We start from the raw sequence: 13,679 nt of genomic DNA on the forward strand, positions 1-13,679 counted from the left end.
ACTGTCACTCCAGCACTCCCTCAGTACTGTCACTCCAGCACTCCCTCAGTACTGTCACTCCAGCACTCCCTCAGTACTGTCACTCCAGCACTCCCTCAGTACTGTCACTCCAGCACTCCCTCAGTACTGTCACTCCAGCACTCCCTCAGTACTGTCACTCCAGCACTCCCTCAGTACTGTCACTCCAGCACTCCCTCAGTACTGTCACTCCAGCACTCCCTCAGTACTGTCACTCCAGCACTCCCTCAGTACTGTCACTCCAGCACTCCCTCAGTACTGTCACTCCAGCACTCCCTCAGTACTGTCACTCCAGCACTCCCTCAGTACTGTCACTCCAGCACTCCCTCAGTACTGTCACTCCAGCACTCCCTCAGTACTGTCACTCCAGCACTCCCTCAGTACTGTCACTCCAGCACTCCCTCAGTACTGTCACTCCAGCACTCCCTCAGTACTGTCACTCCAGCACTCCCTCAGTACTGTCACTCCAGCACTCCCTCAGTACTGTCACTCCAGCACTCCCTCAGTACTGTCACTCCAGCACTCCCTCAGTACTGTCACTCCAGCACTCCCTCAGTACTGTCACTCCAGCACTCCCTCAGTACTGTCACTCCAGCACTCCCTCAGTACTGTCACTCCAGCACTCCCTCAGTACTGTCACTCCAGCACTCCCTCAGTACTGTCACTCCAGCACTCCCTCAGTACTGTCACTCCAGCACTCCCTCAGTACTGTCACTCCAGCACTCCCTCAGTACTGTCACTCCAGCACTCCCTCAGTACTGTCACTCCAGCACTCCCTCAGTACTGTCACTCCAGCACTCCCTCAGTACTGTCACTCCAGCACTCCCTCAGTACTGTCACTCCAGCACTCCCTCAGTACTGTCACTCCAGCACTCCCTCAGTACTGTCACTCCAGCACTCCCTCAGTACTGTCACTCCAGCACTCCCTCAGTACTGTCACTCCAGCACTCCCTCAGTACTGTCACTCCAGCACTCCCTCAGTACTGTCACTCCAGCACTCCCTCAGTACTGTCACTCCAGCACTCCCTCAGTACTGTCACTCCAGCACTCCCTCAGTACTGACCGTCCTACACTGCAGTGCTTCCTCAGTACTGACCCTCTGACAGTACAGCGCTCCCTCAGCACTAGCCCTTCAGCAGTGTAGCACTCCTTCATTCAGATGCAGCAAGCAGTTAGGAAGGCGAATGGTATGTTGGCCTTCATTGCAAGAGGATTTGAGTACAGGAGCAAGGATGTCTTACTGCAGTTATACAGGGCCTTGGTGAGACCACATTTGGAGTATTGTGTGCAGTTTTGGTCTCCTTATCTGAGGAAGGATGTTCTTGCCATGGAGGGAGTGCAAAGAAGATTTAATAGGCTGATTCCTGGGATGGCAGGATTGACATGTGAGGAGAGATTGGGTCGACTAGGCCTATATCCACTAGAGTTTAGAAGAATGAGAGGGGATCTCATAGAAACCTATAAAATTCTAACAGGACTAGACAGGCTGGATGCAGGGAGGATGTTCCCGATAGTGGGGGAGTCCAGAACCAGGGGTCACAGTCTCAGGATACGGGGTATGCCATTTAGAACCGAGATGAGGAGAAATGTCTTCACTCAGAGGGTGGTGAACCTGTGGAATTCTCTACTGCAGAAGGCAGTGGAGGCCAAATCATTAAATATATTCAAGAAGGAGATAGATATATTTCTTAATGCCAAAGGGATCAAGGAATATGGGGAAAAAGTGGGAACAGGGGACTGAATTAGACGATCAACCATGATCTTTTTTGAATGGCGGAGCAGGCCCAAAGGGCCGAATGGCCCTCTCCTGCTCCTATTTTCTATGTTTCTATGTAATGACCCTCTAACAGTGCAGCACTCCCTCAGTACTGCATTGGCAGTCTCGGTCTGGATTTTGTGTATCTGGAGTGGAACTTGAACCAACGATCTTCTGCCTCAGATGCAAGAGTGCTACCCACTTTTCCACAGCTAACACTGGTCAGATACAGACTAAAGCCTCTACAGAGATCCCCCATTGCATTTTTCGTGCAAGTGCCTGTGACCTGTTCCTTTAAAGAGATTAGTTGTACTGTCGGCCCTGCTGGAGATCCAGCTGCAGGCTGTACCTGTAGGTGATTAATGGATGGAGCGGGATGAACTCTGCTGGCCCAAACTCCACGGAGCAGCCAAATGTGGTGATGGTAACCAGCTCCCCGAGACGGGACAGTAGCAGCAGAGCCCCACGTTTCAGCATACAGGCCAAGAAGAGACTATCATGTGTCCAGCTCACCGCACCCACCCAGTACGACCTGAGAAAGCAAAATGCACACAACTCACTTTCAACATTGCATCTAGCCAAGGTCCCCTTTACAGCACAGGTTAGGGCACCATGACCCCCTGGTTAGGGGCCGAGTGACCCCCTGGTTGAGGCAAGTTGCGATATCGAATTCAGTGATTTCTGACCAGTCCGATCCTATACATTCCACTCTTAATACAACCAGGGATGATCAATAAAAAGGGTCCTGCCAGAGCAGGTCACAGTCCTGCTCACTTGATAAGTAGATGCAGCACTCTGTGTGGTTCTGAGTCACACAGTTCAAGATCAAAGGTTAACCCATCTTCCCCAGAACAGTGGTAGGAATGGGGTGGCATTTGAACTAATTTTTATAACCTTACAATATACCAAAGTGTTTCATAGCCAATTAACTATTTCTGAAGTGTAATCAATCTTGTAAGATACTTTGCAGCCAATTTGCACATAGAAACTCCCACTAATGAGCAATGTGATAATGATCAAATTATCTGTTTTACTGATATTGGTTCAGGGATAAATATTGGTCCCAGTACTGTTTCTGGGGAGAAGGCAGGGGAATGGAACTCAAGGAGTTGCTCTTTCAGACAGCCGGTGTAGACATGATGGGCCGAATGGCCTCCTCCTGCACTGTAACGATTTGGTGATTCAGGACAGCAGGGAGAACTCCACTGCTCTTCTCCAATAGTGGCAGCAGGGCCTCAGTTTGGGTTGGCGAGGCAAGGGGGCAATTGGCAAGGAACAGCGTGCCTCCCCACCTCCAGTCACCAGTTGCACTGAGACAGCACACAAGCAACTTGTTTGCAGGGTTCTGGGTCAGGTACTGGCACATTGACGAGTGCTGCAGTGTGACACACCATCTGATCCCATACCACGAAACCTCATTACCACATGACTAACACAGTCACCTACCTGATAAATCTGGCTGACACAGGGCGCCCATTACTGCCACAGCCTCGGAAGCTGCTTGACACCGTCACACAATTCAACGGGTTCACAAACAGCACCTGAGTAGCCTGCAACCAACAAGAGACAAAACAGGCAGTGGATGAGCAGCCACTCAGCAGGACGCGCACGCTTAACACAAACACGAGCTTATACTCAAACACATGCACACATAAACACATGCACAGGCACATACACACACGTAGGCAAGGATAAATATCGATTCCCAAACCGCTGACCCATCAGCTGCTGTATGCCCTGCACTTTTAGACACTTCCCATTTTATCTCATCCCAAGGGAAATAGTTAACAGAAGAAACACTTTCCCCTGTTCCCCACCACCTCTCTGCTGAAGGATAGAGGCTAATGGTGGGGAGTTTAACCAGTATGCGCATGCTTGTGTACATGTACATGTGTGCTTTTGTGAACATGCTGTGCGTGTGCACTTGCACATGTACACTTGTTCATGTGTGCAGAGAGTGAGTGAGATGAGAACAGCATTTTACTCAGCTGCTGTACGCACTCCACATTCCAATTGGAGCAGTGAAGAACAGTGTGGAACCATTAGCCAGCACAGTGAAAGACTGCAAAAGTAACCTTTGGATCATTCTGATTGATGATGACAGCAAGCACCAGTCCATCCGTGGAGAAAGCTGCCAGAAGCGCTCCTCTCGATTTCACTGGATCACAGGTAGGGATCAGATTGCCCAACGGATGGGTCTGCGTTGCCCATTGTACACAGAACGGGACAGCACTGCAAGGAAAGTGTCAGATGTGAACCTCAGGAGCACACAATAATGCACAGACTAGCATATTCACATACACTCCATGTATAAAAGAGTACACACACACGTATTAACATGCACATGTGCCCATTGAATCACATGTGCATACACACTAACATACACACCAACTCACATTAACGTGACAGTAATGTACACACGCTAGCATGTGTAAAGGTAAATATTTGCTGTCATGCAGGCCGCCACCTGTCAAGAATGAGGCACATTCATTTCACCACATGGACATTAAATTTCAAATTGTTGCTGGGAAGAACAGAAGGCCTGTGACAACGGGCTGCCAGGCCCCTGGCTGGAAAGACATTTTTGCGTATAAACAGACAGTGCTTGGAACAAAGGAGCTCTGCCCTGCTCCAATACAATCCACAAACAGACGTGGGCAGATGAGTTAGTCACATGACTAACCTGCTTGGCAGTCTGGTTTTTTTCTGAATTGTACACTGTTTGAACTGAGAAAGCTGTTTGCTGCTGGACTGAGAAGATCTCTCTCCTGTCTGCTCCCATCTCTTTCTCACAAGCCTCTGAATCCACATGAATCTCGAGAGAAAATTCTCCAACAGCGAACAAGGTTTAAGAAGAATACTGGGCCCCAACAAAAAGCAAGATCTACGTACAATCAAGGACTCTACAGTGAGCTGGAAGAACTGTAACAAAAACTAAGATATTGCCTCAAACCTTTCCACTTTATTTTTCTTGTGCTCTTTTCTGTCTCTATTTGCATGTGTGCATCGTGCATGCATGCTAGCGTGGATGTGTCATGTATCCTTAGGCGTCAACCGAATTAGGGTTTGAGTTTAATAAATTTCAACCTTTCTTCTTCAAACTGGTTTCTTTGCCTTAAAATTGGAAAGCAGTGAACAGGGATTCACCAAGGAGGAGCTCAAAACACAGTGTGTTTAAAATCAAACCCTGTTACAGTAAGACCAGGTGAAGGCTGAAAGGGAACCCTAGACCTCTTTCTCACCTGGTCATAACATCGCACACACCAAAACATAAACACTATCACTTTCATATACATGCACACCTACACACATGCTCACTCTTTACTGGGCAGCTAGCACTAGGACCTACCTGATGCACTGTTCCACCTGCTCAAACCACTTCAATTCCAATGTGGTTAGCACCAGAGCCTCTCCAGATGTAAAGACAAAGGAACAGAAGCAGCAGTCACCCAGCACCTACGTACAAACACATGGACCGCAGTGGATCAGTACACTATCATCTAGTGTCAGTGTGGTGTCACAACACCTTGCACTTATAGAGCACCTTGAACATGGCACACCCTCCCCTCTCACCAAGGTTCTTGTGGTGGACAGGGAGATATGATACATTGCAAGTCAGGGGGAGGAGGTGGTGCAGTGGTCATGTCTCTGGACTAGTAATCCAGAGCCCAGGCTAATGCTCTGGGGATATGGGTTCGAATCCCAGCACAGCAGATGGTGAAATTTGAATTCAACTAATCTGGAATTAAAAGCTAATCTAATGATGACCAGGACACCATTGTCAATTGTTGTAAAAACCCATCTGGTCCTTTAATGTCCTTTAGGGAGAGAAATCTGCTGTCCTACCTGGTCTGGCCTACATGTGACTCCAAACCACAGCAATGTGGTTGTCTCTTAAAAAATGCCCTCTGAAATGGCCTAGCAAGCCACTCAGTTCAAGGGCAATTAGGGATGGGCAATAAATGCTGGCCTAGTCCCACATTCCACAAATGAATAAAAAAAAGTCATAACAGAATCTTCTGTGAGTCATGGCTGTTCACTTCCTGATGGGAGAGAATACTCAGCACTGTCTAACTGTCTTCAAACACTAATGATTTCCGCTACATGAAGAAATGGAGAGCTATTTGCCAAATTGTTACACGGTCACTCTGCATTGTTTACATGGCTGCAGAAGATCGGGGGTTAATCAGTGGTCCTTATAGTAAGGCTGTCACAGCTTGGCTCTGTCCTGGGTTTCTGATAAGGACTCCTCAGGTAAAAGCCTGCTACCTGACTCGGTGGGACCCGACATGTGTTTGGTCAAGTTGCACTTCCGGGTCCGGCATTCGGGCTCGGGTTGGGTCCGGCCGGATTGGACACGCTCTACCACCACCTCAGATAAGTGACTCTAATGTTAATTTACTTTTAGGACTTTAAAGGTGGTTTTGTTACAGTTGTTTTAAGCGTGTGCAGGTAAGGAACAAAGTAAAAAACAGAAGGCAATTTAACTGATGGTCGGGTTGGGTCAGGCGCAGGAAAAAATGGAAGGACTCGGGCCGGGTCGGATGAGGTTCTGTCGGGCTCTGGTCCGGTCTCATTTGCAGACCCGAGCACGCCCTTATCCTCAGGTACCTGTTAAAGTTCACTTTGACTGGGAGCTGATAATTGTGGGTAGAAGTGTGACAGGTTTCTCTGAGTTACTATGTTTAACAATGTGGGCACTGATCCAGGTTTACTTCCACAAGGAGAGTTGGAAATTCAAGGTGGTGTAAGTTAACTGATCAGCTATTGAGTGAAATCTGCTCTGCTACTTTTCCATTACTCTCTACTTTCTCCACAGAATGGAGATTGAAATATGAGACATCACGCTAATAGTAATTCACTGGTCTTGAAGTGTTGTGGGACTTGGTAAGGTGCGAGATAAACGAATCATGCCATGCCAAGGAGAACCAACACGGAGCCCTGAAGTCTGCCTTCTGAAGTGTGTGTATAGGTGGCAATGGACTCACCTCATCAGTGTGAAAGACAGCATGTATGGTACTGTCCTTATCCTCAGCCTGGGGAAGTTTGGCTTGCTCATCCGCCATTACTTGGGCCCACCTGCCGCTGAGCCGAGTCCCAGGAACAGTCGGCAAGTCTCGCTTCTCACTACTTTCCCAGAGGAACACTGCACCAGTCTGACTGACCAGGAGCACTCTCTTTCCATCCCTCGACACAAAGAGGAACAGCTTAGTAGCAGCCTCTGAGGGGAGAGGAAAGAACAGAGACACACAGGGGAAAAAACAGAAACAACTTAATGTCACAGTATACAGCTATTGGGATATGATGAAGTAGCCAGCAGTTCAAGTGTGTCAGCCAAGCAGCAATATTGACCCTTAACCAAGGATATGGTGTTGAGTGTTAGGCCCCGTTATAGGCAGATAATTACACCATATAACTACTAAACCCTCCTGTTTAGTTCAGTCTGTGCAGTAGTTCAACGCGAAGGTCCACTACCACCACCACTAACTGGCAATAACACCCATAGTCTCAGAACAAATCCCTCAAACACACTGTGGCATGAGAGGAAGGCCACATCTTGAAGCTTGAGGGAGCTGATGTTCATATACAGTGAAATCTCATTGATGGGTGTTATAATTGGCCTCAGTGATCAGAGGCTGGGAAGAGGAACTCAGCAGCACGAGCTGCTGCTCCTGACCACTCTGTGACCCTCAGTGATCCCAGGCTGGGAAGAGGAACTCAGCAGCACGAGCTGGTGCTCCTGACCACTCTCAGTGACACTCAGTGATCAGAGGCTGGGAAGAGGAACTCACCAGCACGAGCTGGTGCTCCTGACCACTCTCAGTGACACTCAGTGATCGGAGGCTGGGAAGAGGAACTCACCAGCACGAGCTGGTGCTCCTGACCACTCTCAGTGACACTCAGTGATCAGAGGCTGGGAAGAGGAACTCACCAGCACGAGCTGGTGCTCCTGACCACTCTCAGTGACACTCAGTGATCGGAGGCTGGGAAGAGGAACTCACCAGCACGAGCTGGTGCTCCTGACCACTCTCAGTGACACTCAGTGATCGGAGGCTGGGAAGAGGAACTCAGCAGCACGAGCTGCTGCTCCTGACCACTCTCAGTGACACTCAGTGATCGGAGGCTGGGAAGAGGAACTCACCAGCACGAGCTGGTGCTCCTGACCACTCTCAGTGACACTCAGTGATCGGAGGCTGGGAAGAGGAACTCAGCAGCACGAGCTGCTGCTCCTGACCACTCTCAGTGACACTCAGTGATCAGAGGCTGGGAAGAGGAACTCAGCAGCACGAGCTGCTGCTCCTGACCACTCTCAGTGACACTCAGTGATCGGAGGCTGGGAAGAGGAACTCAGCAGCACGAGCTGGTGCTCCTGACCACTCTCAGTGACACTCAGTGATCAGAGGCTGGGAAGAGGAACTCACCAGCATGAGCTGCTGCTCCTGACCACTCTCAGTGACACTCAGTGATCAGAGGCTGGGAAGAGGAACTCAGCAGCACGAGCTGCTGCTCCTGACCACTCTCAGTGACACTCAGTGATCAGAGGCTGGGAAGAGGAACTCACCAGCACGAGCTGGTGCTCCTGACCACTCTCAGTGACACTCAGTGATCGGAGGCTGGGAAGAGGAACTCACCAGCACGAGCTGGTGCTCCTGACCACTCTCAGTGACACTCAGTGATCGGAGGCTGGGAAGAGGAACTCAGCAGCACGAGCTGGTGCTCCTGACCACTCTCAGTGACACTCAGTGATCGGAGGCTGGGAAGAGGAACTCACCAGCACGAGCTGCTGCTCCTGACCACTCTCAGTGACACTCAGTGATCAGAGGCTGGGAAGAGGAACTCAGCAGCACGAGCTGCTGCTCCTGACCACTCTCAGTGACACTCAGTGATCAGAGGCTGGGAAGAGGAACTCACCAGCACGAGCTGGTGCTCCTGACCACTCTCAGTGACACTCAGTGATCAGAGGCTGGGAAGAGGAACTCACCAGCACGAGCTGGTGCTCCTGACCACTCTCAGTGACACTCAGTGATCGGAGGCTGGGAAGAGGAACTCACCAGCACGAGCTGGTGCTCCTGACCACTCTCAGTGACACTCAGTGATCGGAGGCTGGGAAGAGGAACTCACCAGCACGAGCTGGTGCTCCTGACCACTCTCAGTGACACTCAGTGATCAGAGGCTGGGAAGAGGAACTCACCAGCACGAGCTGGTGCTCCTGACCACTCTCAGTGACACTCAGTGATCGGAGGCTGGGAAGAGGAACTCACCAGCACGAGCTGGTGCTCCTGACCACTCTCAGTGACACTCAGTGATCGGAGGCTGGGAAGAGGAACTCACCAGCACGAGCTGGTGCTCCTGACCACACTCAGTGACAATTCATGGGAATGAAGACTAATTCGCACTTGGTTGTCATGACCACCCAGTTGAATATTACACCCAAAAAGAATAGTCAAATAGAGGGTAGCAAAAGCCTGTGGGACCATATCCCAGCAGCAGCTAGCACCTTCAGGGGAGGACATGGTTTTGTCCCTCTCAACCCTTCCAATCCCCAAAACCCCAGCAACAAACAATGCAAGCTTCCTACCACAGGCAGTTGCTGCCATTGCACACACGCCTGCCACCGCCGCAACAGTTTTCAAACAGTTTCCATCTTTCTTCCACAGGAAGAGTTCGCCTGTACTCAGCACTCCTGCTAACCAGGCACCTGCACAAACACAAAGAGAGCAGCAGTGAGAGACTTCTGTCACAGCCCCTCACACATAGGTGTACTTAAAGTATGAGCTCAAAAACGCAAATGCATGCACAATGCACACACACAGACACAACACATGCACACACTGTGATGATCAGATGAGGAAGGGTCGAAGGGCTCCCCTCTTCTCCCTCTCCTTGTTTGGCCATAACAGGCTTATTTCTTTTTGAAGTGAATATACTTGCCAATTCAATGAGTGTTTAACTGTTTATGTGCCGTGATCATAAAAAGAACCAATCGGACAGGATTTCTTGAGTTTAACAAAGAAAGATGTGAGCTTTATTGTACTTAAACCGATCTAAGTAAAATAATACGCTCCAACTCACACACACACAAATAGGTTACAGAGTGGGGAAGGATAGACTGGTCGAATTAGAGTCCAGAGAAATAAAAGTGGTATACAGTCTGTGGTGTTTGGTGACTCAGTTGGCTTCAGGCTGAATTCAGTGGTCACACAATTTACTTTGTTGGTCCTAAGGCTTCCGGTTTGAAGATGTAGACAGCTGATTTGGTGGATCTCCAGGAAACTGAAATATGGCTGATTTACTTCCAGGGGTCTCTGTCTGCAGCAGGGATATACCTAGGTGGTCACGGTCAACAGGCAGGGTTCGAAGCTGGCAAGGTGGATTGGGGAGAGAGAGAGGAAGGAGGGTTCCTACTTGGGTCTTCTCTCGTCGGTGTCTAGCTGCTTGTCTGGTTGCTGCAGAGAAAGCACCAGCTTAAGCACACAGATGGTGGGCCTGTCACATGACCGTCACCCAGTGATTCAAGCATGGTGGTTACCAGTGTGTGTTCCCTCTTGCAACTTAATCAGTCCATGTCCAGGAATTCCCTTCTCACAACCAAAGTCCCATCGTTCAAGTGATTAGATCTGAGTGGTTCGTCTCTACCTGTTTAATATTCAGATGATGGCCTTAATACCTTGCGAATGCGGACAGGATAGGTAGTTCACTCAGATTTCCCAGGTTATTGTTCTTGATGGGTCTGTGCAGACAATCCATCTCCACCTCAATGCACTGGAATGTGGAGTATAGTGATACAAATTAGGGTGGCCATCTTTAGCTGCTAGCATAGTCGCCTTTTAACTGTTTTTTTTGTTAAAATTTAATTTAGGTTTCCAGCAGGTGCATTAAAAAATCATCATTCAACATAGCATGTTATCGCAGCACTGCTACACCATGTGAAATAAAATGCGATGGTAGGAGCATTTCATTTTAAGGTTGTAAATAAAAAAAATTGCACACACACATTCATCCTCAAAACCCACTTATCAATATCACACTGCCATAGCTATGCTCTGGTTTAGTTGTGCTGAGTTAGACACTGGATAAAGCGCCAGCTATCACATTGTTTTTTCCTGAAATGTGGGTAATCTTTAGGTGATAAGGTTGCAAAAGCAGGCTCCATCAAAATAGCCTCGCATTCTAGGTTTTGAATTTCTCCACAAATGTCAAAGGATTGTGGTTGGTATAAGCTAAGGTCTCTCCATATCCATTTCAATGTGCTGGAGAGCCAGTAACAATCCCAGAGTGGCAGGGCAATGGCACTAGATGAACTGCTCATTTGGAGAGCTGGTACAGACACAATGGGCTGAATGGCCTCCTTCTGCGCTGCAACAATTCTGTGATTCTGAGTTTCCTTCTCCCCAGTACAATATCTCATTTGATGTCTGTTTAATTTTTTTGGAGAAATACCTAACTGGTCTCTCATACGAACATACAAATTAGGAGCAGGAATAGGCCACTTGGCCCCTTCAGCCTGCTCCGCCATTCAATAAGTTAATGGCTGAAATTATTATTCCACATTTCCACCCACACCTGATAGCCTTTCACCCCCTTGCTTATCAAGAATCTAACTACCTCTGCCTTAAAAATATTCAAAGACTCTGCTTCGACCGCCTTTTGAGGACGAGAATTCCAAAGACTCATGACCCTCTGAGAGAAAGAATTTCTCTTCATCTCTGTCTTAAATGGGCGACGGCTTAGTTTTAAACCACGACCCCTTGTTCTACATTCTCCCACAACGGGAAACATCCTTTCCACATTTTTTTTTAATTCATTCATAGGATGTGGGTGTCACTGGCGAGGCCAGCATTTATTGCCCATCCCTAATTGCCCTTGAGAAGGTGGTGGTGAGCTGTCTTCTTGAACCGCTGCAGTCCGTGTGGGGTAGGGACAACCACAGTGCTGTTAGGAAGGGAGTTCCAAAATTCTGACCCAGCAACAGTGAAGCAAGGGCGATATAGTTCCAAGTCAGGATGGTGTGAGACTTGGAGGGGAACTTGCAGGTGGTGGTGTTCTTATGCATTTGCTGCCCTTGTCTTTCTAGTTGGTAGAGGTCGCAGGTTTGGAAGGTGCTGTCTAAGGAGCCGTGGTGCGTTGCTGCAGTGCATCTTGTCGACGGTTCACACTGCTGCCACTGTGCGTCGGTGGTGGAGGGAGTGAATGTTTGAGGATGGGGTGCCAATCAAGCGGGCTGCTTCGTCCTGGATGGTGTCAAGCTTCTTGAGTGTTGTTGGAGCTGCACCCATCCAGGCAAGTGGAGAGTATTCCATCACACTCCTGACTTGTGCCTTGTAGATGATGGACAGGCTTTGGGGAGTCAGGAGATGAGTTACTCGCTGCAGGATTCCTAGCCTCTGACCTGCTCTTGTAGCCGTGGTATTTATATGGCTACTCCCGTTCAGTTTCTGGTCAATGGTAGCCCCCAGGATGTTGATAGTGGGGGATTCAGCGATGGAAATGCCATTGAATGTCAAGGGGAGATGGTTAGATTCTCTTTTGTTGGAGATGGTCATTGCCTGGCACTTGTGTGGCACGAATGTTACTTGCCACTTATCAGCCCAAGCCTGGATATTGTCCAGGTCTTGCTGCATTTCTACACGGACTGCTTCAGCATCTGAGGGGTCACGAATGGTGCTGAACATTGTGCAATCATTAGCGAACATCCCCATTTCTGACCTTATAATGGAGGGAAGGTCATTGATGAAACAGCTGAAGATTGTGGGCCTCAGACACTACCCTGAGGAACTCCTGCAGTGATGTCCTGGAGCTCAGATGATTGACCTCCAACAACCACAACCATCTTCCTTTGCGTTAGGTAAGACTAGCCAGCGGAGGGTTTTCCCCCTGATTCCCATTGATCTCAGTTTTGCTCGGGCTCCTTGATGTCATACTCGGTCAAATGCTGCCTTGATGTCAAGGGCCGTCACTCTCACCTCACCTCTTGAGTTCAGCTCTTTTGTCCATGTTTGAACCCAGGTTGTGATGAGGTCAGGAGCTGAGTGGCCCTGGCAGAACCCAAACTGGGCATCACTGAGCAGGTTATTGCTAAGCAAGTGCCGCTTGATGGCACTGTTGATGACACTTTTCATGACTTTACTGATGACTTTTTTTTTAGAATTAGAACATTACAGCGCAGTACAGGCCCTTCGGCCCTCGATGTTGCGCCGACCTGTGAAACCATCTGACCTACACTATTCCATTTTCATCCATATGTCTATCCAATGACCACTTAAATGCCCTTAAAGTTGGCGAATCTACTACTGCTGCAGGCAGGGCATTCCACGCCCTTACTACTCTCTGAGTAAAGAAACTACCTCTGACATCTGTCCTATATCTATCACCCCTCAACTTGAAGTTATGTCCCCTCGTGTTTGCCATCACCATCCGAGGAAAAAGACTCTCACTATCCACCCTATCTAACCCTCTGATTATCTTATATGCCTCTATTAAGTCACCTCTCCTCCTCCTCCTCTCCAACGAAAACAACCTCAAGTCCCTCAGCCTTTCCTCTTAAGACCTTCCCTCCATACCAGGCAACATCCTAGTAAATCTCCTCTGCACCCTTTCCATAGCTTCCACATCCTTCCTATAATGCGGTGACCAGAACTGCACGCAATACTCCAGGTGCGGTCTCACCAGAGTTTTGTACAGCTGCAGCATGACCTCGTGGCTCCGAAACTCGATCCCCCTACTAATAAAAGCTAACACACCATATGCCTTCTTAACAGCCCTATTAACCTGGGTAGCAACTTTCAGGGATTTATGTACCTGGACACCAAGATCTCTCTGCTCATCTACACTACCAAGAATCTTCCCATTAGCCCAGTACTCTGCATTCCTGTTACTCCTTCCAAAGTGAATCACCTCACACTTT

General features: G+C 48.8%; 1 protein-coding gene across 8 annotated transcripts in view; it reads right to left on the reverse strand.

The window, feature by feature from the left end:
* The window catches only part of cplane1 (ciliogenesis and planar polarity effector 1), a 306,978-nt gene that overhangs the window by 274,567 nt on the left and 18,732 nt on the right, over window positions 1–13,679 (reverse strand). For 7 of the 8 annotated variants that reach the window (XM_068029092.1, XM_068029085.1, XM_068029087.1 and 4 more), the window contains exons 4-9: window positions 9,354–9,473; window positions 6,763–6,995; window positions 5,124–5,230; window positions 3,850–4,006; window positions 3,221–3,324; window positions 2,124–2,306 (exon numbers count right to left, since the gene is read on the reverse strand). In XM_068029092.1, the coding sequence (XP_067885193.1) occupies window positions 2,124–2,306; window positions 3,221–3,324; window positions 3,850–4,006; window positions 5,124–5,230; window positions 6,763–6,995; window positions 9,354–9,473 (904 nt within the window). Of the gene's footprint in view, window positions 1–2,123; window positions 2,307–3,220; window positions 3,325–3,849; window positions 4,007–5,123; window positions 5,231–6,762; window positions 6,996–9,353; window positions 9,474–10,442; window positions 10,538–13,679 lie in introns of all 8 variants that reach the window. The other variant, XM_068029086.1, reaches the window with a different exon arrangement.

The sequence above is a fragment of the Heterodontus francisci genome, chromosome 4 (assembly GCF_036365525.1).
Source record: "Heterodontus francisci isolate sHetFra1 chromosome 4, sHetFra1.hap1, whole genome shotgun sequence".
In the NCBI taxonomy this organism is placed as follows: Eukaryota; Metazoa; Chordata; class Chondrichthyes; order Heterodontiformes; family Heterodontidae; genus Heterodontus; species Heterodontus francisci.